Below are 24,613 nucleotides of genomic sequence, written 5' to 3'. Positions count from 1 at the left end.
ATTTGTGTGGCCTGAGAAACAGTAATTCTACGAAAATCGGACTTTTTGGACTTTTCTCATTCAAACTGCAATATCTCTGAAACTACGCTACATTTTTTATTGAAATTTTGTACAGTGATTGTTGAAATATGAAGCTAGCATGTCTGAAGTTTTCGAAAAGTTCTATCAATGAGGTCAAAAGTTACGCGAGGTGCAATATTTCATGCATGAACCTTGAAATGCGATTTCTATAGAATTTTGGACGAATGTTTCCATAGAAAAATCATATTCTCTGTTTAAGAACCAGTAAATCTATTTCAACCGAAAAATCACAACAATATCGCGAGATTTTGATTTCAAAACACAAATGGATCATTTATTTCATTTTTTCTTTTCTTCATTGCTTTTGCCAGACATTTTTTGTCTGATTGGTGGAGGAAACGATATTGTTCTCAAGAATCGTCCAAAATTCTATAGAAATCGCATTTCAAGGTTCATGCCTGAAATATTGCACCTCGCGTAACTTTTGATCTCGTCGATAGAACTTTTCGAAAACTTCAGACATGCTAGCTTCATATTTCAACAACCACTGTGCAAAATTTCAATAAAAAATGTAGCGTAGTTTCAGAGATATTGCAGTTTGAATGAGAAAAGTCCAAAAAGTCCGATTTTTGTAGAATTACTGTTTCTCAGGCCACACAAACTCCAGAAATCTCAAATTTCGTGTTATAATAGTGTGATAGTTGATCTATCTAACGCAAAAATTTTGATAAAAAAATATCATCAGAGTAAAAAGTTATGGAAGTTGAAAGTCGAAGTGACAGTGCGCTTGCTTTCAATTTCCATACAATTATGAACGGTACTGTATAATGTTTGAACAATGTTTCATATTTCACGTATTCCACAACTTTGTAGTATAAAGTAAAGCTCTATCTATCTATCTATTAAAATTAAAAAGTTAAAATTTTTAATTTTTATATGAAGCATGGATCACGACAAATCTGGACGCAAAAACGGGTCTATCTCGGAGCTATGTAAACGAAATAAAAATGTTTTGTACTTAAAATGTAGGGTTTTTATTGCACTTTGAAGAAAAAATGATAAAAAAAATTCTAAAGTTGTTTTGATGAATTTTCGAACTTTTCGTCGAGTACCACAAGTACCACTCATCATAGTTTGGGCACTCTATTCGCTGACCTCAGCGGTCATTTTGTTCCACAATCTCTTCAACTCTGCTCCATCCCGAGTCGTCGTACCATTCTTCTTCATCTTCTGCTTGACAACTATCCAAAATTTTTCGATAGGGTGGAATTGAGGGCAGTTGGGTGGGTTGATGTTCTTTTCGACAAAATCCACCCGTTGGCCCGATACAACTGTAGTACCTCTTTGCTGTAGTGGTAGCTTGCCAAATCTGGCGAAAACTTTACTGGTCCTTAGTGAGATCTAATGTATGAAAAAAAAAAAACGTTTATCAGGCACTCCTCTTTGTACATACATTTCGGAGTTCATGATCTTGTTTTTCACAAAAACCGGGGTTTTTCGTTCGCAGATGCCAATACGTTGCCAGATCAAACACTTACTTGCAAGCTTATCGGCAAAAACGAATTTGAACTTGGCGGGGACATCACCCTGAACAGTGGCTTTATACAATTTTTGGCCAGGAAGCTGTCCAAAATCCATCTTCACGTACGTTTCGTCATCCATGAGGATGCATCCGTCGTACTTCGTTGGAATCTTGTTGTATAACATCCGGTCACGTCCTTTGGCTACTAAATTCTGCTTCAATGTCCGGTTTGGTTGCTTACTGGCCCGATAGGATCGTATTCCTTCGCGCAGACGAATCCTTCTGACGATGCACCCGTCGGCGTTGAATTTCTTGGCGATGTCGTAATCCGACTACCCTGTGTTTGCCTCGATCGTTCTCATTACCTTCAAATGCAGTTTGCGATCCTTAATTCCACTATGACGCTTGGTATGAACCTGCCGATCGATAGAATGCATCTCCCGGAAACATTTGAGAACGCTGCACACGGTTGATTTGACCATTTTTAACGATTTCGATTCCGACCACGTCGGGTTTTTGACTTCAGGGTTCAAAATTATTTAATTTTCGTCTCGCGGCTTCCATCACGTGTAACTTTTTTGGAACAAAACAAATCGTAATGAAATTTTTAGCACTGATAGAGGAAACATGTACGAACAAAGTATTGTCAAAAAAATCCAGATCCGACAACTAGGAACGCTATGGTATAATAAAGAGTGCATCCAGATTTGTCATGATCCATGCTTTAGTGGACTTTGACAATTTTTTATGCTTTTAAGTTATGAAGCATGTTTAAAAGAGCAAATGTTTTAAAGACACTTAAGGGAAAAAATAAAAGACAGAGGCGCTAGGAAAAAAGTTCTACTTTTAACTCTTCCGGACCACTGCGCGCTGGTAGGATTATGTGGTCTTTTTGGTCAACTATTGGCGGACTTTCCCAAGGAAACAGCGACAATTCTGGGGGAAAAATCACTACCATGATGGAGCATTCTCTGACTCCAATTGCTCACCCAAACTGGAGGCATGCTTCTGAAAATCAATCATTTTCACTGAGCCATGCTTGACTACATTCAGAGCCAAAAAATCAAAGCAGTCAAATTTTCCTTCTTCAACCAAATCATACAAACAATCATGCATGACAACGACGCTTCTGTATTTGAAACACTTTTGCGATACATGATGAGGTAAAAAAGGACGCAGACTATCAGCAACGAACGTCTCGATGCTGATTTCCTTCCCCTAACGACTTTCAACCTTTAGGATCATAACTGATATGTATCAGTTCTGAGCGATCTATGTAGGCTATCAGATGATTTTTTATTTTTCGTTTTGCCTAGAAGGACAAAATCATGACTAGGTAACCGCAATGAACTGTCCAGCATGTGCTACAGCTTTTTTGAACATGTGGTCCTGGTATTTATTCAGATTTTTCCTTTTGAAACATTAATGATCGTCTATCAATAACGAGCATTATCAACAATGATGCGAGGATAGACGTTCGGGAATGATTGAGGGAGCGACGTTCAAAATGTATCACCAAGTATGTCGATCACCGTCGATTAGCCACGTGACGAATAGCAACGGTAGCCTCCGGTGGGGCATGGTATATCTTCTTGTATCAAGTTAGTGTTGATTTTCGACATATATTCAATGGGTACTTTTACCACGTGCGTATCACAGCACTCGGAGTGTTGTACGCAAATTCGACCACTGTGCGTCAGAAAAACATTGATGACGGATCGATGATGATTGATAAGATAGGTGTAGAATTGTGTACGGAATAGGTATAGAATTGTGTACAGAAATTTGTGTTAGTAAAAGTATGATGAATGTTTACACCATTTTGTTCTGTTATGAATTCGGTTTAGCTAGAAAGAGTTTGTGATCAAATTGATTTGGAGTAATTTGAGTGATTACGGGCACTGCCGCTTATCGGAAAGTTTTAGCGAAACTCTAGACTGGATCTGTAAGTAAAAAAAGTAGAGAAAAGGATCAAGTGCTAATAGGAAGCTTTTATTTAGATCGAGTGCGAGTGCCGTTGAATCGACAGGAATTACTGAGCAAATTGATTGAGTCCATGCGTACCGTAAGTAACCGAATTTCGGAAGGAGAGCAAAATTTAAATGTTTATATGTTTAGGTTTAATGTGCTGAAAGCCGTGTATTGTGGAAAGAAGTTGGCCAGTCTGATCTCACGTGACGTAAGTTTTTAGATTTAGTTTAAAGCATAGCCTAATAAGAAAATTATTTAATAGGACCTGATAAAAAGCAGTCGTAGTAGCCATCGAGGAAGTAATCTTGTGTGAAGTAGGAAACTTTGAATGTAAGCGACCATGTGATATGTTTTTTTTTTGTATCTAATTGTAATTCAATTATAGCTTTGAGTCCTTTTGAATCCATCACTACAAAGACTTGTTTCCCTACCCTTGAGAAGTCCAAATAACATTCTCAAAGATTCAAAACTCCAAGATGGCGGAAGGTTACAAGTATAAGTGCTGCGAGGAGGGCGAGAATTACGATGCAAGCGTTCGGTGCAATCGGTGTGGAGATTGGTATCATTTTTCCTGCGTTAATGTTCAAGACAGCGTATCAGAAAGTGTTTGGTTCTGCGTAAAATGTATAACGGACAAGCCATCGCTTTTGGAATCGTTCGCTTCGGCAGGGAATACAAAAACTCGTCGTGGTCCCCCGCGTGCATGCAAAGAAAAACATAAAAAAAACCCTAAATCGAAATTACCCTCAAAGAATATCGTTAAAACAGCTAAGAAAGGTCAGGTCGAGCAACAGGATGATAGGCAGGCAGTTAGATCGGATGCTAGAACAGAAAGCACGTATACCGGCGCCATTAGAAAATCTCTTTTACGTTTCCCAGATACCAATGCTTCTGTTATTGGAACGCGGAGTGAAGATAAAAAAAGTGAGTGCAGTGCAAGTAGTGCTGGTAGCAGGTCGTCAAAGGCTTCAACGCGTGAGAAGGCAAAGCGTGAGCTACAACGGTTGCAAGAAGAGAGCACGCAAAGGCGCCAAGAAGAAGAAATTGAGCGAAAATTATTGGAGATGGAGCTGAAAGGAATCAGGCGTGAGAAGGAGCTCATGGAACGCAGACATGTTTTAGAAAGGCTTGCGGAAGAAGAAACTGAACCCGAAGGCGATTCCAGCGAGGATGAAGAGTATAATCTCCGGAAAAGAGTTGAAGATTGGCAAAAGGATTCCGAGGTGGATCGAAGCGAAACGACGTACGAACAGCGAAAACAATCGACACCTAAGGAAGAGGACCGTCAAGAAAAGGAAATTTCTGGATGTGAAATAGCTTGTGGTGGAATTGGTTTGCCAGATATAAGTAGCGTCGCATCGAAGTCTTTTAAAGGTACGGCTTTAAGCACTACAAAACTCTCCGATGGCGCAACTCAGCTGCAGATAATCGCGTCTAGGCAAGTTTACCCAAAGAGCTTGCCGAAATTCTCAGGTCGACCCGAAGAATGGCCAATATTCATAAGCTCATATGAACAATCGAATACAGCCTGCGGATTTAGTGATTCAGAGAATCTGGTTCGTCTACGCGAGGCTTTGACTGGAAAGGCATTGGACGTGGTGCGGAATCGTTTACTTCTTCCAGAAAACGTTCCTTTCATAATTGAAAAGTTACGCAGACGTTTTGGAAACCCCGAAGTTCTTTCAACGATATTGGCCGATCGTATACAGACCCTTCCGGGCCCCAACTCAGAAGATCTGGAGTCTGTTATTGAGTTTGGGAGTGCCGTTGAGGAGGTTACTCAGCACATGAAAGCAGCGAAATTGACAGATCATCTTCGAAATCCTATCTTGATGCAGCGGTTGGTTCAGAAGCTACCCTCGGTCTACGCAATGGAATGGGTGGAGTTCAAGCGAAAACGGATAGCGGTGGATCTGGAGGTGTTCGGAGAATTTATGGAAGAGTTGGTGGACAAAGCGCTGGAGGTAACATATGCGCCGTGCAACATTGAAGACCCGGTGAGAGGGAGACGGCGTGAAAAACCGGTGGTTAAAGGATTTGTCAACATTACGGATACTGATGGTCACAAGTGCTGTACATGCAGTCAACAGGAGTTTGAAAATGTTCCTCCGTCTAGAACAGCTGTCTCTTCCGAAAACTATCACTCTAAGGGCTGCTCGATTTGCGGGTTGGCAGGACATTTTGGACGCAATTGCAATGAATTCAGAGCATCGAATTTGCAGGAACGTTGGAACATGGTACAGCGGTTAGAGTTGTGCCCATTGTGCCTGTACAACCATAACGGGAAACATTGCATGTCAAAACGCCGATGTGGTACGAATCGTTGTGATCAGAGACATCATCCACTCTTACACTGGGAGTCAAATTCAAACGCACCGCATTTGATTGCGAGCTGCAACAGTCATCGACAGTCAGTCATATTTCGAATGATTCCTGTAGTGGTTTACAGCGACCTAAAAAAACTGAAGGCGTTAGCGCTGATAGACGAAGGATCATCAGTGACACTGATTGAGGACGAACTAGCTAAGGAGTTGGGATCAAAAGGAAACATAGAACCTCTGGAAATGAGTTGGACCAACGGAATGAGTACGGTGGAGAATCGATCAGCTAAAATACACCTTCAAATATCGGCTGTAGATGACATGAACCGCTTCGATCTGATTGATGCTAGAACCGTCCGTAAACTGGACTTACCCATGCAATGTTTGGACAGCGGTGAGCTGCGTGAGAAATTCTTACACCTGCGGGACATTGAAATCCCAAGCTACGGGTCAACAAAGCCGAAGTTGTTGATTGGAATCAACAATGCTCATCTTATCGCCCCGCTTCAATCCCGAATAGGAGAGTTAGGAGAACCCGTCGCTATACAATGTCGGCTAGGATGGAGTTTGTACGGACCACGAACAGGTGTAGTAGCCAATGTACATTTCTTGGGACATCACCGCTCCTGCGACGAGTGCGATAGAAACGACCGAGAAATGAATGAGACCTTGAAAGAATATTTTAGCATCGAAGCAGTTGGGATATCTCCAGTTCTGCTGGAATCGAACGTAGACCGGCGAGCACGCGAAATATTGGAGCGAACGACAAGACGTACAGGAGATCGTTTCGAATCTGGGTTGCTGTGGAAAACAGACAACGTGAGGTTCCCGGAGAGTTATCAAATGGCTTTGAAACGAACAAATAGCTTGGATCGTAGAATGGATAAGCAGCCGGGCGTTCGTGAGGCCATTTTAAAACAGTTGCACGAGTACATCGAGAAGGGTTACGCTCATTTGATTACAGAGCTAGAATTACAAAACACTCCGCCGGAGAGGACGTGGTACCTGCCCCTAAACTTTGTAATTAATCCGAAGAAGCAAGGAAAGATGCGTCTAGTATGGGACGCCGCTGCTAAGAACAAAGGAGTTTCGCTCAACGATTTTCTTCTGAAAGGGCCGGATATGGTTTCGTGTTTATCAACAGTTATCAACGGTTTTCGGGAGAGACGGATTGCTTTTGGAGCGGACATTCGAGAAATGTTCCACCAGATACGTGTGAGATCGGAGGACCGCCAGGCTCAACGCTTCTTGTTTCTTACAGATGTCGAACGAGAGCCGCAGATATTTGTAATGGACGTGGTGGTGTTCGGAGCTAGCTGTTCTCCTTGTACATCGCAGTACGTCAAAAACTTAAATGCTCGAGAGCATGCAGTGCAGTACCCTGAGGCGGCAAAGGCTATCATCGAGAAGCATTTCGTCGACGATTATTTTGATAGTGTTGACACGGAATGTGAAGCTGTTCAGAGGGCTAAGGATGTGAAAGCGGTACATGCAGCTGGCGGCTTTGAATTGCGGAACTGGATGAGTAATTCTCCTGAAGTGCTCAAAGAACTTGGCTCTACTTCCACGGAATCTTCTAGGTTTGTTGAAGTTAACAAAACTGATAATGTTGAACGTGTTCTGGGTATCAGCTGGAATGCCGTCGAGGATAAATTTGTTTTTTCGACAGACATGCGCGCGGACCTGCACCCCTTTATTAAGGAAGGTGCATGGCCCACTAAACGAATTGCGTTGAGGTGCATCATGAGCATGTTTGACCCGAAACAATTTTTGGCGCCAATCCTGATCCACGGACGGATAATTATGCAGGATGTATGGCGAAGTGGAATCGAATGGGACGATAAATTGAGAGAGGAGCAGTATCACCAATGGTTACGTTGGACAAATCTATTTCCGTTGATCGACACCGTTGAAATTCCTCGTTGTTACCTTGGCAGATTGGACTCAACATCGTACGAGAGTGTACAGTTGCACGTTTTCTCCGATGCCGGTGAAGACGCGTATGGCACTGTGGCATACTTCCGGTTTGTGACAGATGAACTGATTCATTGTGCCTTTATCGAAGCCAAAGCCAAAGTTGCTCCATTACAGCACATGTCGATACCCAGGAAAGAATTGCAAGCCGCGACATTGGGGGCCCGCCTTGCAAAAGGCATACGAGAGAGTCATTCCTTTCCAATTACCAAAACGGTTATGTGGACAGATTCGAAGGCGGTTTATTCGTGGATTAGATCAGAACGGAAGAAATTTAAAGAATTCGTAGCTCATCGTGTTGGTCAGATCTTAAGCTTAACGAATCCTGAAGACTGGCGATGGGTACCATCAAAAGAAAATGCAGCAGATGATTTAACTAAATGGGGGAAAGGAACGGAAATCAATTCAGATAGTCGGTGGTTCAAGGGTCCTGAATTTTTGCACCAGTCGGAAGAAAATTGGCCAGAACAAAACCAGAATATTATAGTCATCGAGGATGAAGTTCGAGCTCATGTTCTGTTCAGCGCTACAACTTGTACGAATGTTTTTGGAAGCCGGATTGAGCATATATCGAGGTGGACTATTTTAGTGCGCATGGTGGCAACAGTGTACCGTTACGTCGAAAATTGCAAGCTTCGAGTGGCAAATAAACCGATAGACGCCCTTCCTACAAATGCGGCCGGCAGAAAATCGCAGATTCCAGGAGTGGTTGTACCCCTTCGACAAGAAGAATATTTCATGGCGGAAAATTGTTTGTGGCGGCTAGCGCAGCAGGAGGAATACGCGGATGAAATAGCTCTACTGTCACGAAACCGAAAAGTACCGAAGGATCAGCAGAGACAACTGGAACGTTCTAGCAATCTGTATGACAAATCGCCCTTTCTTGATGAGTTCGGAGTTCTACGGGTAGAAGGAAGAACAGTATTCGCAGATTTCGCTAGCTATGATGCAAGATTCCCAATAATTCTTCCCAAAAAGCACCCGATAACTAGGAAATTGGTCGAAAATTGTCATCAAAGAACGAATCACAGCAGCAGAGAAACAGTTGTTAATGAACTAAGGCAGCGTTTTTGTATTGGGTCCCTGAGAGCAATTGTAGAGTCGGTTATAAAGGAATGTCAATGGTGCAAAGTGCACAAAGCGCGACCGTTCATTCCCAAAATGGCACCTTTGCCGAGACAACGAATGGCCCTGGGAGTAGAGCCATTTTCATACGTTGGATTAGACTATTTTGGTCCACTAGAAGTTTCTGTTGGAAGACGACGAGAAAAGCGTTGGGTGGCCTTGTTTACATGCATGACAACTCGTGCCGTGCAGCTGGAGGTGGCTCATACTTTGAATACGGAATCGTGTAAAATGGCTATCCGAAGGTTTGTGAAGAGGAGGAGAAGTCCGCTTGAAATATTTTCCGATAACGGAACGAATTTCGTTGGAGCCAGTAGAGAACTAGCCGCTGCGATCCGAAAGATCAATGGAGACTGTGCCGACACTTTCACATGCTCAAAAACTAAGTGGACCTTCAATCCACCAGCAGCACCACATATGGGTGGAGTATGGGAGCGGATGGTTCGATCGGTAAAGGTAGCCTTGAACACAATCGTAGACGGAGGAAAACTCACGGATGAGATTCTATCTACTGCTTTAGTGGAAGCAGAGGATTTGATCAACTCCAGACCACTGACATATGTTTCGACAAATGTCAAGGATGACCTGGAAGCTCTTACGCCGAACCATTTTTTGAAAGGTTGTGCCGCCGAATGTCTTCCACCTCGGAGTCAAACAGAACAAGTGGACGCTTTACGAAGCAGATACCATCGCGCACAGCAACTGGCTGACAAGTTATGGCAAAGGTGGCAGCATGAATATTTTCCCAGTTTAAATAAACGCACGAAATGGTTTGAAGACGTCAGAGAAATAGCTGTAGGAGATCTAGTGTTCGTACAGGAAGAAAATAAACACGAAAGAGGAATCGTCACAGAGGTCAAAGTCGGTATGGATGGAAGAGTTCGCTCAGCAGTTGTGCAGGTGAACAATAAAAAGAAGCTGCGACCAGTGTCAAAATTGGCTGTACTCGAAGTTGAAAGTGGTAAACCCAGCAGAAATTAACCGATGGAATAACTACTGGGCTTACGGGTGGGGGTATGTTGTACGCAAATTCGACCACTGTGCGTCAGAAAAACATTGATGACGGATCGATGATGATTGATAAGATAGGTGTAGAATTGTGTACGGAATAGGTATAGAATTGTGTACAGAAATTTGTGTTAGTAAAAGTATGATGAATGTTTACACCATTTTGTTCTGTTATGAATTCGGTTTAGCTAGAAAGAGTTTGTGATCAAATTGATTTGGAGTAATTTGAGTGATTACGGGCACTGCCGCTTATCGGAAAGTTTTAGCGAAACTCTAGACTGGATCTGTAAGTAAAAAAAGTAGAGAAAAGGATCAAGTGCTAATAGGAAGCTTTTATTTAGATCGAGTGCGAGTGCCGTTGAATCGACAGGAATTACTGAGCAAATTGATTGAGTCCATGCGTACCGTAAGTAACCGAATTTCGGAAGGAGAGCAAAATTTAAATGTTTATATGTTTAGGTTTAATGTGCTGAAAGCCGTGTATTGTGGAAAGAAGTTGGCCAGTCTGATCTCACGTGACGTAAGTTTTTAGATTTAGTTTAAAGCATAGCCTAATAAGAAAATTATTTAATAGGACCTGATAAAAAGCAGTCGTAGTAGCCATCGAGGAAGTAATCTTGTGTGAAGTAGGAAACTTTGAATGTAAGCGACCATGTGATATGTTTTTTTTTGTATCTAATTGTAATTCAATTATAGCTTTGAGTCCTTTTGAATCCATCACTACAAAGACTTGTTTCCCTACCCTTGAGAAGTCCAAATAACACGGAGGTAGCATCATTCTAGCTAGAAACCATTCCTGATTGCTTTTCTTGAGCGATTTTCCGACCACTGACTGGAGGAATATTTTATTTTACCATATGACAATAAACTACCCTTCCCACCACGATGTCATGGTTTTACCAAAACTTGCGTTTGGAAACATTAATTTCTTGAACTTCCTTAGTCCAGCAAGAAAAAATCATTCGCTTATAGAGCTTTCACACTCTCACTCAATGACACTTTTTTTCGAAACTCTAATTAAATTCATTACACACAAGAGCATTTTTTGGATAAAAAGCCCCGTATTCAAAGTATAAATTCGACTCTGGTGACATTTTTTGTATGATTGTCAAGGTCGTCTGAGCGTGGTTAAACCGTTCAGTAAGGCTGTTTTGAATGCATTCACCAGTAACAACAGTAACACCGGTTTTGGTAACTTTCTAGTTTTTCATTCAAACTGTCTTAAACTTTTGTGTATCCTTAAGTACAGCACTTGAATAATCGTTATTGTAAAAATCGTTCAAAGTATTTCCAATCGACGGTACCAGACTAAACTGCAACTAAAAAAGTCATCATCGCAGATGACGATCTTCACCCCTTTGGCAGGGAGCTATGCCAAAAACAGGTTCAGCTCTTTATGCTCTAGACGCCCGAAGATGATCTGAAACAATCTACTAATCTCAAGCGGTCAAGATTGTTCTTCGAGTTGAGTTGTTTCAGTTGTTTCGTAGATCGGAAAGAACACCGCATCACCATGGCTTGGCGCTTGTTCAAAACCGTGATTTATTTGTCCGTGATAAGTGTGAATCTCGTGAATCAGGTGTTAAGTGCACCCGTTGCTGCTGCGGCTGGAGGAAAAACCGCTGACGCTCATTCTCCAAAGGTGATTGAACAGTCCAACGACTACAAGGCGGATGAGTTCAATTGGAGGTAAATATTTTTAAGGGGAAGATTTATGATTAGAGGATCTGCTTACATGAGCTTATCGTCATATTTTGTGCTTTTTTGAAGCTACGAGTTGAGTGATGGACGAGTGGTGCGTCAGAATGCTTACAAGAAAATGCTCGATGACGGTACGGAAGTGCTGGTGATCAATGGCTTTTACAGCTACTATGGACCAGATGGGATCAAGTACACCGTGAGCTATTATTCGGACGAAAACGGGTATCATCCTGATGTCATTGGTAAGTGCTTAATGAGGAAGCATGACCTTCGTTTACAATTGCTAGCGTTTATGTTTTTGTTTACAGTTGGAGAACTTCCTGAGCCCCCTCAATATATGCACATTGATCCTAAAGTTTTGGCGTCATTGGTGGGATAGAACATGATATAAACACAAAAGTTTAAAAAAATCGGAAGTTTACAAAAAAAATAAATGACGAAATAAAAAGCAGATTACGAAGTGTACCTCATTAATCTCATTGGAAGTTAAAAAAAAATAAAATCGACAATAAAATAAACATAGCCATCAGAATGAGGGTAGGCTTAACACGTTCGTCGCCACGGCACCCATATTCGGGTGACGGGTGTATTTCCTGGGGGGCCCCGTCACATCAAAAAGCATGTGCTTCGCCACACGTTTCAAACATGGGAGTTCTCCCTCTTTGCTTTATCTCTCTGACAATTTCTTTGGGCCCGGCTAGTAAAACTACCAAAATGAGCGAGGCGACGAACGTGTTAAAAGCGAAACGTTATCCATACATTAGGGAAAATTATGCCATAGTTATACATAGAGCAAAGCAGTTGCAAAACATCGAAAAGCCCATTTTTTCTAGCATATAGACGTATTGATGACCTTCTTGTTTATGAACTTCATGTTGGTTTGGAAGAAATGATTGGGAAACACTTTTGACAAGTGTTACGGTGAACCATAAATTCTTTTATATTAATATTTTTTCTATTAAACAGTTACTTGAAGCTGTGACCGTTTATGACGGGTGTTTTTTTCGGCTGCAAATTTGTGCTCCTGAAATTGAATTTTTTCTAGAAGAATTGAGATTTGTGCTGAACTGAGTTTAGGGAACTATCGCTACGCCTTCCGGACTGGCTTACTTACTTACTTACTTACTTACTTAATGATCTCGCGCCGATCCACCGGTGCATAGGGCCGTGATAAAAGACCTCCACTGTTGACGATCCGGAGCCAGCGTTTTCACCTGGTCCTAGTCAAGATTCTCGTCGACAGTTCTGATTTCAACGTCTAGGTTCGCCGTCACGAGTTTCTGGGTCTGTCTCTTCTTCGATGACCTTCTGGATTCCAATCTAGCGCCTCTCTGCAATCTCGTTTTCATCTTTCCGCAGCGTGTGCCCAATCCATCTCCACTTACGTTCCCGAATCTCGATTTCTAGCGCCCTTTGATGACACCGATGATGTAGTCCCTCATTTGAGATCCAGTTGCCAGGCCACCAAGCGCGGATGATATTCCGCAGGAAGCGGTTTACAAATACTTGCAGTTTTCGCGTCGTTACCGCATATGTGCACCAAGCTTCGCACCCGTACAGCAATACGGATTTGACGATTGAGTTGAAGATTCGGATTTTCGTTCGTAAAGAGATCTGGCGTGACCGCCAGATGTTTAGGAGACTCGCAAACGCAAATTGGGCCTTTCTGATCCTGGTTTCGATGTTTTTCCTCCTACCACCATCTGGCGTTATCTGGCTACCAAGATACTGGAAGCACTCCACTTTCTCAACTTGTTGCCCAGCTACCATGCAACTGGAGGGATTTGCTGTACTGAATCAAAGCAATCGAAAGATTCCTTTTAATTCAACCGTGGTTGAATTGAAAGGAATCTTTCGATTGCTTTGATTCAGTTGAATCATTCAACCAAGTAGGCTCATACCACAACAGAGGATTTGCTGTGTTGATCTCCATCGACTTGGTCTTTCCGACATTGACTTTGAGACCTGCTGCCTTGGAACTTTCGGTGAGGTCGTCGAGTTTGCTCTGCATATCCGGTTGTGTTTGGGCGAGCAAAACAGTATCGTCAGCCAGGTCAAGGTCGTTCAGTTGCTCCATTGTTGAAGGATTCCACGGCAATCCTCGGTTCGGTGCACAGTCGATCGATCCAGTCAGAATCTCATCCATTACGATGAGAAAAAGTAGTGGTGATAAGAAACATCCTTGTCTCACTCCAGCAGTTACCGGGATTGGCTCGGACAAGACATTATCGTGCAAGACCTTGCACGAAAATGCCTCGTATTGTGCTTCGATGAGATGGACTAGTTTCTCTGGAACCCCTCGTCGCCTTGAAGCCGCCCAGATGTTTTCATGGTTAAGTCGGTCGAATGCTTTTTCGAAATCAACGAACACCAGCAGAAGAGAGTCCTGGTATTCGTTGATTTGTTCCAGTATGATTCGAAGCGTTGTGATGTGGTCTACACATGATCGTTCGGATCGGAATCCAGCTTGTTGCCGTCGGAGTGTAGCGTCGATTTTCTCCTGGATCCTGTTCAGGATCACTTTGCAGAGTACTTTGAGGGTTGTACAGATCAACGTTATGCCTCGCCAGTTACCGCACTCTGTCAGGTTTCCTTTCTTCGGGACCTTTACGACGATACCCTGCATCCAGTTGGCCGGTAATGTTGCAGTATCCCAGATGTCAGCGATGTTGGATTTCATGTTTTTGATTGCCGCTTCTTTTTCAGCCAGCGATGGCGCTTCCGAGTTAATTTAGTGCATTCATTTTTATATGATTTGTGCTTACGTAAGAACTTTAACTATACACATAACACACGACGTATTACAGGACACGACACATAACGTTCTTACTTAACGGAAAAAGGATATAAAGTTACCTTTTTGTCGACCGGTTTCGGGCTCGATGTTGCCCATCTACAGGACGATGTCCGACTGATTACACAAAGGATAATTACAGCTCCAGTTTCATACTTGATGTAGTATTCGTCGAATGCAATTGGCATTATGCGGTTTTTTGTTTGATCAGGTTGAAGAGAGGTGAAATGATCGGCGGCTCGTCTTCGTTCATCAACGGTTTTTCGGCGGTGCTGATGAACATCGACTCCCAAGCATTCAGGTGTGATGTTTTCCGTACAAACTTCCTAAATTTGACCTTTTTCCAATCGACGGAATGGTCAAACTCTGTTGTGTGGGCGGCAACACTCGATTCATTAATCTTCCCATTCTCAACGGCATTTTTGTGTTCTTTGAGACGGACTGTGAATTTACGGCGAGTTTGACCAATATAAATAGCCGGGCAGCTGCTGCATGGAATTTCGTAGATTCCGGATCTATCCTCCTCAGGAATCTTGTCTTTAAGCGAGACTAGACGATCCTTGAGGGTGTTTCCACTCTTGTATGCGGTTTTTAGACCATGCTGTAGAAGAATCTGGCTGATTCCGTTAGTCAATTTTGGATAAAACGGTAGACTAACTCTTTGCGATTCTTCTTTTTCCGGTGTTAGTGTTGTTGCATCACTTCGGTGCTTTTTTCGGGCGTGCTTGCGAAGAATTTTACGAACGAAGTCATTGTCGTATCCATTCACAATTCCTGCATCAAAAATGACAGGTATATTACGGTCGACTCAAATCACTTTGGTGCTCAAAAACAAGCCGCCTTCCACTCTATGGCACACCGGCTGTACCATATTGCAATGGAAAAGCCAGAGTTTTAAGACGAGAAGCAAAAAATTTTTGATGCAGGAATTGTGAATGGATACGACAATGACTTCGTTCGTAAAATTCTTCGCAAGCACGCCCGAAAAAAGCACCGAAGTGATGCAACAACACTAACACCGGAAAAAGAAGAATCGCAAAGAGTTAGTCTACCGTTTTATCCAAAATTGACTAACGGAATCAGCCAGATTCTTCTACAGCATGGTCTAAAAACCGCATACAAGAGTGGAAACACCCTCAAGGATCGTCTAGTCTCGCTTAAAGACAAGATTCCTGAGGAGGATAGATCCGGAATCTACGAAATTCCATGCAGCAGCTGCCCGGCTATTTATATTGGTCAAACTCGCCGTAAATTCAAAGTCCGTCTCAAAGAACACAAAAATGCCGTTGAGAATGGGAAGATTAATGAATCGAGTGTTGCCGCCCACACAACAGAGTTTGACCATTCCGTCGATTGGAAAAAGGTCAAATTTAGGAAGTTTGTACGGAAAACATCACACCTGAATGCTTGGGAGTCGATGTTCATCAGCACCGCCGAAAAACCGTTGATGAACGAAGACGAGCCGCCGATCATTTCACCTCTCTTCAACCTGATCAAACAAAAAACCGCATAATGCCAATTGCATTCGACGAATACTACATCAAGTATGAAACTGGAGCTGTAATTATCCTTTGTGTAATCAGTCGGACATCGTCCTGTAGATGGGCAACATCGAGCCCGAAACCGGTCGACAAAAAGGTAACTTTATATCCTTTTTCCGTTAAGTAAGAACGTTATGTGTCGTGTCCTGTAATACGTCGTGTGTTATGTGTATAATTTAGTGCATTGCCAAAGAATTTTTTCTACAGAGTTGTGACTGATTAACAAATATTTCTGATCAGCCAAGTTTGAAGGTAAAATGCATTGTTTACAAGCTCTGAAAGAATTTCATAGAAAAGTTTAGTTGAAAACAAAAATTAAAGATCAAATAGATTTTCAAATAATTATGATCATTTTATTTTTTATTTTTGAAAACGTTAACTTATGTTTTATGTTTTATGATTTCTCTATAAAAATTGACGTGACTTTTGATAATAATCTGTTTTCACCATTTTCTGTTGTTTGGTCGTCAATGGTTACAAAATTGTACGTACACTTGTTTTTTTTTAAATAAAGAGTGAGTAAATGTCTCATTCCAAAGCATGGTCCAATCCTTGTGCATCATCTTCAAACCGGACAAAAGGAACTCTCTCAGGATGCTGTTCCATTATTCATTATCCTTTTATTTGCTAACCGCTGCACAAAAACCACCCACCCACACCTTCAGCCATTCCTTCTAACCATGTGAGCATGTGAAACGAGATGTTAGCACAAATTGAAAACCAAAATACAATTGCTTTGTGTTGGACTTTGTTCGGACTTTTCTAAACCCCCTGGGGGCTGCTGCTGGGGACGTGGAGAAGTAAGTGGGTGGTACAGGGAAAACGTAAGCCGGACGGGTATGTAGTTTTCCAATTTGAAATTCGAATTGAATCTCGTAGACGAAACGAAACGAAGGAAAATCGTTTCATTTTCATTTAGAATGAAAATAAACAACCTCAAACATCGGACGAAAAACTTCGTTGCCGTTACATGTGAATCCTGTGCTAAGGTTGGCCAGTTTCTTCGGATCCGGTGAGGAAGTTAGTTGGATGGGTGAGTTTTGGGAGCAGGGAAATGGAGGAAATGGCCAGATGAGACGAGCATATTGCGACTGTGGACGGACGATGTGGTTGGTTCTACTATAGCCAGAGACCAAGAGAAGAGTTCTTTCATTGGGCAGTCGTAGCTACACGGAATGAAGAAAGACTGAATGTCGGATGCCGAGTCATTCGGAAATTGCTTCGGACCGAGAAAGTAAATATGAAAAGATACACAAACAGTTCCGAGAACAGATCCGGAAACCAAACATAGACAAATTTCGATCCCTGTGCCAAAAAAGATGACCGTCTTGAAGAACAAAGCTCACAGTTGTCTATGTATTGAGGGTGTTTTTCTGTTGTAGGAATCGGATATAAAAACTATTTGTATTGAATGATCTTTTAATGGTGGTGCAGCGTTTTAATTTGATAGTGTTTTTTTTTTATTTTAAGTTATCTTTAAAAGTTACAAGCAACTGAGCTCCCGGGGTTTTTCAATAGATGATTCCATCAGATCAGTAAGTGTTGGCCGATTTTGACGTATCCAAAACTTCAAAAACGAAGCTGAGACAGACGGTGAATTTATATCTTCTAATATATTTTTCGTGATGTGATTCATTTTAAGTTGTGTCAAAGCGTCCAATTTTATGCCACACGATTGTCATTAGTGGGAAATTTTACTACGTTGCTTATTGCTATCAAATCATTCCTAACGCATGCAGTCGCTCACATTCAGAGACCACACTCTATGTACTCCAATGGCTCCTGTGCAAATTAGCATAAACAAGCTTTGCGATAGCTGGCATTCTCCTCGCAGCGCAACCGTATTACATATATGTACTTGAAAGAATCCAAAAACCATTTCCATCACAAGACAAAGAAGGACGAGAAAAAAAACTAACGGCAAAACGCAAGAAAGGCAGCACTTTTTGATAAAAGTATAAATTTTAACAACTTTTACAACACAATTAATTTAAATATATGGATTGATTTTCTTTGGACAATTTTTATTACTTTTCAAAGCGTGTTGGAAGGGCGAACACGAAATTATTGCGACACATTCAACAGGGCATAACTTTTTTTAACCATTGAGTAAAATTCAACCAAATTTTGCACATTTTCTCATTGATGTGTATTGTTTACATGCTGTCAAACTCGAAGTCGTGTTTTTCGATTAAACGAAAATGGAGGTGAACCAACGCGAGTCGAGAGAACAAATTCTTTCCAAACACCCGGAATTTCCTGAGCTGTCACACTGGGAATTGGGGAAAATGTTGAACATTTACCATTCAACCATCTCCAGAGTGTTGAAACGGTTCCAGGAGCGGTTGACATTGGACCACGGCAAAAGAGCTGGAAGAAAACCGGGACCGGAGAACAAAAAGACGGAGGGAAAGGTGAAGCGGATGATTAAAGCAAATCCCGAGGTCTCAAGCCGTGATTTGAGTAAAAATCTCGACATATCGCTGAGCTACGTTCAGAATGCAAAGAAGAGAGCTGAACTACAGACATACAAGGTACAGAACTTCCCAAACCGCGATAAGCGGCAACAATCGACGGCTAAAACTCGGGCACAGAAGCTTTACTAGAAGATGCTGACATAATATGACTACCGTGTGATGGTCGACGAAGCGTATATAAAAGCTGATTTTAAGCTAATTCCGGGGTTAGAGTTTTTCACCCGGAAGAGCAAGTTCGATGTGAACGACAAATTTAAGAAGAAGAAAATGTCGAAGTTAGCCTCCAAATATCTCATTTGGCAGCCCATCCGCTCTTGCGAACTGAGGTGTGAGCCTTTCGTGACAAAGGGCACAGCAAATGGCGAGATCTATTGAATATGAGTGCCTTGAGAAGCGCTTTTTTCCGTCCCTGCAGCAGCACGACGAAGTTTCGCTATTTTGGCCAGATTTGGCATCATGCCACTATTCTAAAAGGGGCCTGGAGTGGTATGAGGACAATTCTGTCATTTTTGTTCCAAAGGACATGCACCCGTCAAACTGTCCGGAGCAGTGCCCGGTGGAGCAGTACTGGGCAATAATGAGGCGGGAACTTCGGAAGAGCAAGAAGACAGTCAAAAACGAGTATGACTTGTTGAGAAAATGGAAAAACTGTTAAGACTTTGATGGAGGGCATCAAGTGAAAAAGCGTTAAATTTTACTCTCAAGGCTCCATCGATGAACTTTTCAGATATTTGAGGCAACTTCCTAGGCGGAAGTCTGCATCGCGCCTAATTACTGATCATTAAATCCAATCTTAAGTTGAGTTATGTTGAGATCTCATTGGCGGAAGCCTGTATCGCGTCAGATGTTTGAGGCAACATTGAGATCAAGCTTGGCGGAAGTCTGCATCGTGCCAATTTACGATTTATCAAACAAGAACTGACTGACGGAAGTCTACATCGCATCTGATATTTGAGGTAACTCAAACTAGAAAGTCTTCATCGTTCGAAATTACTGATCATCAAACCATATTTTTATGAATAATCTTGGCGGAAGTCTGCATCACGCCAAGTTACTAACGATCAGCCAAGATCTCACTGACGGAAGTCTGCATCGCATCAGACATATTTAGCCAATTAAGTTCAAGCTAGGCGGAAGTCTTCATCTCGCCTGTAGTGAATTTCTTTTACACTATTTTATATTTTTCTATAAACGACATGAACTTTTTGTGGCAAGCTCTTACTTCCGTTAGCTGTAAGAATAGTTTCTAAACTGACTCGCAAAGTTGCTTTTCTTGACGTCTGTTCTCAAGACTCTTTCGAGATCTCCGTACTTGTTGTCGTTCTCTCATCATTTACGATATACATGTGTGAGTGTTTACTATTCTTGACACACTGAATAAAATCACTTTGTAAGACTTAAGATAGTTCCTGGGATCTATTTTTTTATTGATCTATATTTCCTACATCGCCGAATTGCTTTTCAACGATCATCTTTCAGAATGAAGACAATCGCGCCAGTGAGGCTATCTAAGAATTATTCAAGGCGGAAGCCTGCATCGCGCCTCGTCACTGATTATCACTAGAAAATCTTCTGACGGGAGTCTGGATCTCGTCAGGCATTTATGATACAAGGGGAAGTCTACGGCACTTCAGACAGATCGCAACTCTCAAGCTAGTCTTTTTAAACAGGTGAAGGTCCACGTCACGCCTTACATCTGTAATCCATTAAGCTGACGATCTTCGATACGAAACGGTTGAAGTCTGGATCGCGCCGTAAGCAGCGCTTACTTAGCATAGTCTTTGAAAATATTGAATGTATTTTTACTTAGCAAATTCAGCTTTTTAAACTTTTTTTTGTTTACAAAAGCAATCCAAAGTAATCTTTGTATATTATCTTAAAAGAACTCGTAGGTACTAGGAAAAAATTAAGTTATGAAACAAGATTCATTAAGCTGTTTACAGAATGTGTTCCAAAACAATCGTGCATACTAACGAGTTTCTTGTTAAGCTTACTTTTTCTACAATAATTGGAAACCGAAAATCAACAAATATTTTACTCGATAATAATAATGATAAACGACTCCAAGCTTTCAGTGTGAATCATTGCCGTAGATTAATTTTCAATTAAACATACCTTGATTTCAAGTTTTTTCGTACGAAATAAAAATGGTCGCTAAAAACGAACCAAATAGCTGTTACTGTAAATGTAACAGCTCCTGGCAGAATCGCCAAAATGTGATTCCTGCCAGAAACAGGCTCGAACGCTTGTACATGCAACTCGACTGGTGGTGCACTGACGTAAGACTACTATTATCAAGTCATGAATGTTATTCCCTAAACTGCAATATTGCGATCTGGCGACCAAAAAAAAAAAAGAAAAAGTCATCCCAGTTCGTCATCCAGACATTTCCAGATATTTTTCAAAATATTACAGCAATTCCTGAAAAACAGTTGGTATCACTGCTTAGAAGCCAGCCACAACTCTCACGACCGATTTTCGTTTGATTTATTAGCGTTTTTCACAAAATTTCAATAATTTCTACTAAAAGCAAAAGGACCAAAAAACCAAAGCGCCGAGTTGTTATTTTGCGTCCTTTTGCATGCACGGCAATTTAGAGCAATGCAAATGGTCGTAAAAAATTAATAGATCTCAAAAATGAGAAAGGCACTATACGTTTAAATTCAAACCATGTTGTAGAAGTTAGGAATATGCTAAACAAAACCAAATTTCCAACTTACATAGAATAAAGGTTAAACAATCGTTTGCAGTCAATAACTCATTCGTGTGTCGAAGTCTCATGACGATAATTCCACCTCCAGGGAGTATAATTTGTGGGTGTACATACATGTAGTTTTTTAAGAACTGTTGATTCCTAGAGAAATTTTGAAATTCCTACAAAATGTTTGGTATTGATCAAACATAAAAGTCCTCCTTTTTTTGAAAAAATAATGATCGTTTAAAATTGTTAAAATCTAATGATTGAAACAATAAATCAACTCGGTGGTTACTCAAGTTTAACAGAAAGCAACATCTTTGAATTTGTTAAATTGTGTCTTTTAACTGAATGGTATACAATCTCTGTAAATTTTAAATCATGGGTGGCCAAAATTTTCACTAAAATAGCCTTATTTTAAAGTAAGTGGATAGCAGAAACTGAATTTCTGTATGAAAATTTCCAGTATTCGGCATCACTAATTAAAAAATTAGCGCCGCTAGTGAAATTGCTAACTCATTCAAAGTTAGCGATCGCTAATTTGAACCGCTAAATGAGTTAAAAAAGCGCTGATCGCTAATCGCTAACTGTTGACCAACGTAAACTGAAAAACTATGTACATTTTATTACAATTGATGGTTATTTTGACTAACAGAACACATTTTTAAATTCATTCTTAAATATTATAGCAGTTGGATTGATTTGAAGATTGGTGTTAACTGATCAAGCCAGTTTTTAAGGGTTTTTTTTTAGTGATACTAGCATTCTTGTGGCATTCGTTTCAAGGCTTCTGTCAGATGTGTAAGTAAAAAGCACTTTCGGAATTTACATTGTAAGCTACAAATAAGTTAAATATGTAATACTTCTAACATCAACATACAAATATCAATTATCTCGAGCATGGATTATGATTGCATCTCATGCTTTTGACTCAAATACATTTACTTTTTCCAGTTTCCACCGTGTTTAAACTTGCAAGACAGAAATGCAAGACAAAGAGCCACTCTTTATATATTTTGTTTTCGAATATAAAACAAATACTTAATGAATTACATAACATCTTAAAAATGCCAATTCATTCTATGGTGAGTTAGTCTCAATTAAAAAAAAACTGATCTGTAAAACCAGTATAAACTGTGTTGAGAATGGTAAATATTACAATCACTAAAAAACAAAAACAAGCTGAGCACCTTACCTTATTGAAAAAAAAGCTGATTGAAGGATGTTTAAAATAGTTCAATGTTATTTAATTTTTTTATTTGTTTATTCTTCTATGAATGCAGGAAAGACGTGTAAAAAGAGTTAAAAAAAATTATTCTGTGTGACGCACACCTCCACTGAGATCATTCGAAGTGACTTTTTTCATACTGGAGAAAGAATGATACTCAGTCATCTTAACTTGACACATGACAATAAGTTTATGTACTTTTATCAAAAGCTTGCTTCATTTATTTATTTTATTTGCTAAATCAAACAAAAAAAAACAAATTTTGTTGCAAAAATGCTTTATTTATGTGTCCTAAACGAAATTTTTGAAGCAAGTTTTAGAAAAAATAATCATGAACACCTTAAAAATATCCTACACAAAAGTAAGTGAAAAGAAGTCAAAACAGCCCGCAAGTGCAGGAAGCCACTAGTATGTAATAATTTCATAGAAAGGTGCCAAATCTGTTCACACCGTGTCTGCAAATCATTAAGCCAATATTTTTTCACATCTCTTTAGGACATAAATTTTTTTGTTAAAATTTTATTGACATCCTAGGTTTATGATGCATTAACTGACGTGGGGATTGACGATTTTTGTTCAAGTATGGCTTCTTTCGCATGTTTTATGTTTCCATGACTGGGAGATACCATGAATTGTGACAAACCTGTTTGAGGTAACGCTAATTCGGCGATTTCGGTATAAGACAGTTGTCCACCGGTTGATCGTAGGTGACTTCAAAGCAAACCATCACAGGGAAAAGAACCTCGTTAATCAAAGTGCCGGCCATACTAAGTATCTCTAGATAGCATCTTCATCATCAGTTTAAAAAAAATTGTTTGTGCTTTGTGATGAATATCAAAGGTTGGTTAGGTGTGGTTTTACTTTTGTCCATCGGTTTCTGTGCTTCTTCCCCGATCGATAACAAAGTGTTCCAGGAACGTGATCCGGAAGGTATCGAAGAGTTGCTGGAAACGCTCCTAAAGCAAAGGTAAGCTTAGAATAAGAGAATAAATTATTAATTAACAAAATAAATCTTTCAAAAAAATTTAGTTTTTAAAATTTCATCTAAGCCCTTTTTATATTGATTTTTCAGCAATGAAACGACCCTGACAGATCATCAAGAAAAAAGGCAACAAGTCGAAACTGGAACACTGATTTGTGAAAGTTTTCATCTACTGTCGGCATCGGGTGAGGAGTATGTGATCTATAGTGAAGTGATTTATGGTAAGCGTTGGAAGAAATCTACGATTTGCTAGAAGTATTAATTATGTAATCATGTTTTTATTAGGTCCCAATAATTTTGAAACTGCAGAACACTTCAATACAAACAGTGACGATACCGCTAAGCTGCTTCTTTCACTCGTTGGAGGGGGAAAAGTCAAAAATATCACTATCAAGAGACCGCAGAACAATCAGTTGTAGAAGGAGTTCCAGTTGTTTCATTGTTTTAAGTGGACATTCTGTGATTGAATAGTTTGAAGTAATTGATATACTCAATAGGTAATGTTAAAAAAATGTTTTATAAAAAAATTGTTTGCGTTATTTTCACATATTGAGAAAAAGTAGTATTCAAATGAATATAAAAAATTTGGCAAACGCTGTTTGAAAAAAACAGTTCAAATAAGATAAGCAACGAACCACAATGTAAAAATCAGCTATAGGGCTTTTGCTACACACACATACAAGAGGTCTTTTGGGCACACAAAATTAAACTAAAATGATGTTTTTTTCTAGGAATATAAGCACCTTTTTCCAGAAAAGAAGAAAAAAGGTTGATACAGTATATTTTAAATTATCTGCTTTGAAGTGGAAACAATTATGTGGATTATAGATACAATTTTAGTACAAAACCAAGCAGAGCAGAATTGAAAAAATGGAATGATCTCTGCTAGGTACAAGAAATGATGATTAGATCCTTAGACGATGGACTGCGGTCTCTCTTATAAGATTTTAAAACCAAGAGGATGAAGTTAAAAGCTTCCATTGCGAAATTTAGTGAGAGTTATCAGCAAATTTTTGTTCTACTTCCTCTTAAAATCAAAGAAAATCTTCATTTTCTCAGCATATCTTATTTCAAATCCGAAATAAAATTTGCTATCAAGTTAACAAATGCGTTGGCTTTTCAAAAATATGCTGTCCATTGAAAATATTTTACTAGTTCTCGTAACTTTTGACAAAAAAACAGTTTTTAATCGGCCAGTTCTGATCAATTTACATGAAACAGTCACTTTTGTTTGCCCAACTGCTTATGCAATG

At 40.3% G+C, this 24,613-nt stretch overlaps 5 protein-coding genes across 6 annotated transcripts; 4 read left to right on the top strand and 1 right to left on the bottom strand.

Moving 5' to 3' along the window:
- The first annotated feature begins 4,136 nt into the window (after positions 1-4,136).
- On the top strand, positions 4,137-8,797 carry LOC129753358 (uncharacterized). The gene is made up of 3 exons (XM_055749179.1): positions 4,137-4,169; positions 4,267-8,672; positions 8,788-8,797. Exons 1-3 carry the CDS (start codon positions 4,137-4,139, stop codon positions 8,795-8,797), a joined length of 4,449 nt encoding a protein of 1,482 aa, XP_055605154.1.
- Positions 8,798-9,142: 345 nt separating this feature from the next.
- LOC129756684 (uncharacterized) lies at positions 9,143-10,670 on the top strand. 2 transcript variants are annotated; one of them, XM_055753623.1, is made up of 2 exons: positions 9,143-10,228; positions 10,284-10,670. In XM_055753623.1, exon 1 carries the CDS (start codon positions 9,166-9,168, stop codon positions 9,913-9,915), a length of 750 nt encoding a protein of 249 aa, XP_055609598.1. In that variant the 5' UTR covers positions 9,143-9,165; the 3' UTR covers positions 9,916-10,228; positions 10,284-10,670. The 2 variants fall into 2 exon arrangements, with proteins under 2 accessions (XP_055609598.1, XP_055609599.1); XM_055753624.1 differs by having other exon boundaries at positions 9,143-10,348; positions 10,402-10,670.
- Positions 10,671-11,398: 728 nt separating this feature from the next.
- LOC129750992 (endocuticle structural glycoprotein ABD-5-like) lies at positions 11,399-12,087 on the top strand. The gene is made up of 3 exons (XM_055746222.1): positions 11,399-11,631; positions 11,713-11,885; positions 11,952-12,087. Exons 1-3 carry the CDS (start codon positions 11,456-11,458, stop codon positions 12,020-12,022), a joined length of 420 nt encoding a protein of 139 aa, XP_055602197.1. The 5' UTR covers positions 11,399-11,455; the 3' UTR covers positions 12,023-12,087.
- Positions 12,088-14,624: 2,537 nt separating this feature from the next.
- On the bottom strand, positions 14,625-15,308 carry LOC129753357 (uncharacterized). The gene is made up of 2 exons (XM_055749178.1): positions 15,275-15,308; positions 14,625-15,211 (listed from the first exon to the last, which is right to left on the bottom strand). The coding sequence occupies exons 1-2, from the start codon at positions 15,306-15,308 to the stop codon at positions 14,625-14,627; spliced, it is 621 nt and encodes a 206-aa protein (XP_055605153.1).
- Positions 15,309-22,859: 7,551 nt separating this feature from the next.
- Positions 22,860-23,852, top strand: LOC129751497 (uncharacterized). Its single transcript, XM_055747031.1, has 3 exons — positions 22,860-23,345; positions 23,451-23,581; positions 23,646-23,852. The coding sequence occupies exons 1-3, from the start codon at positions 23,206-23,208 to the stop codon at positions 23,777-23,779; spliced, it is 405 nt and encodes a 134-aa protein (XP_055603006.1). The 5' UTR covers positions 22,860-23,205; the 3' UTR covers positions 23,780-23,852.
- Positions 23,853-24,613: the final 761 nt, after the last annotated feature.

Source organism: Uranotaenia lowii, chromosome 3 (assembly GCF_029784155.1).
Source record: "Uranotaenia lowii strain MFRU-FL chromosome 3, ASM2978415v1, whole genome shotgun sequence".
In the NCBI taxonomy this organism is placed as follows: Eukaryota; Metazoa; Arthropoda; class Insecta; order Diptera; family Culicidae; genus Uranotaenia; species Uranotaenia lowii.
This window is presented reverse-complemented; position numbering and strand designations above follow the sequence as displayed.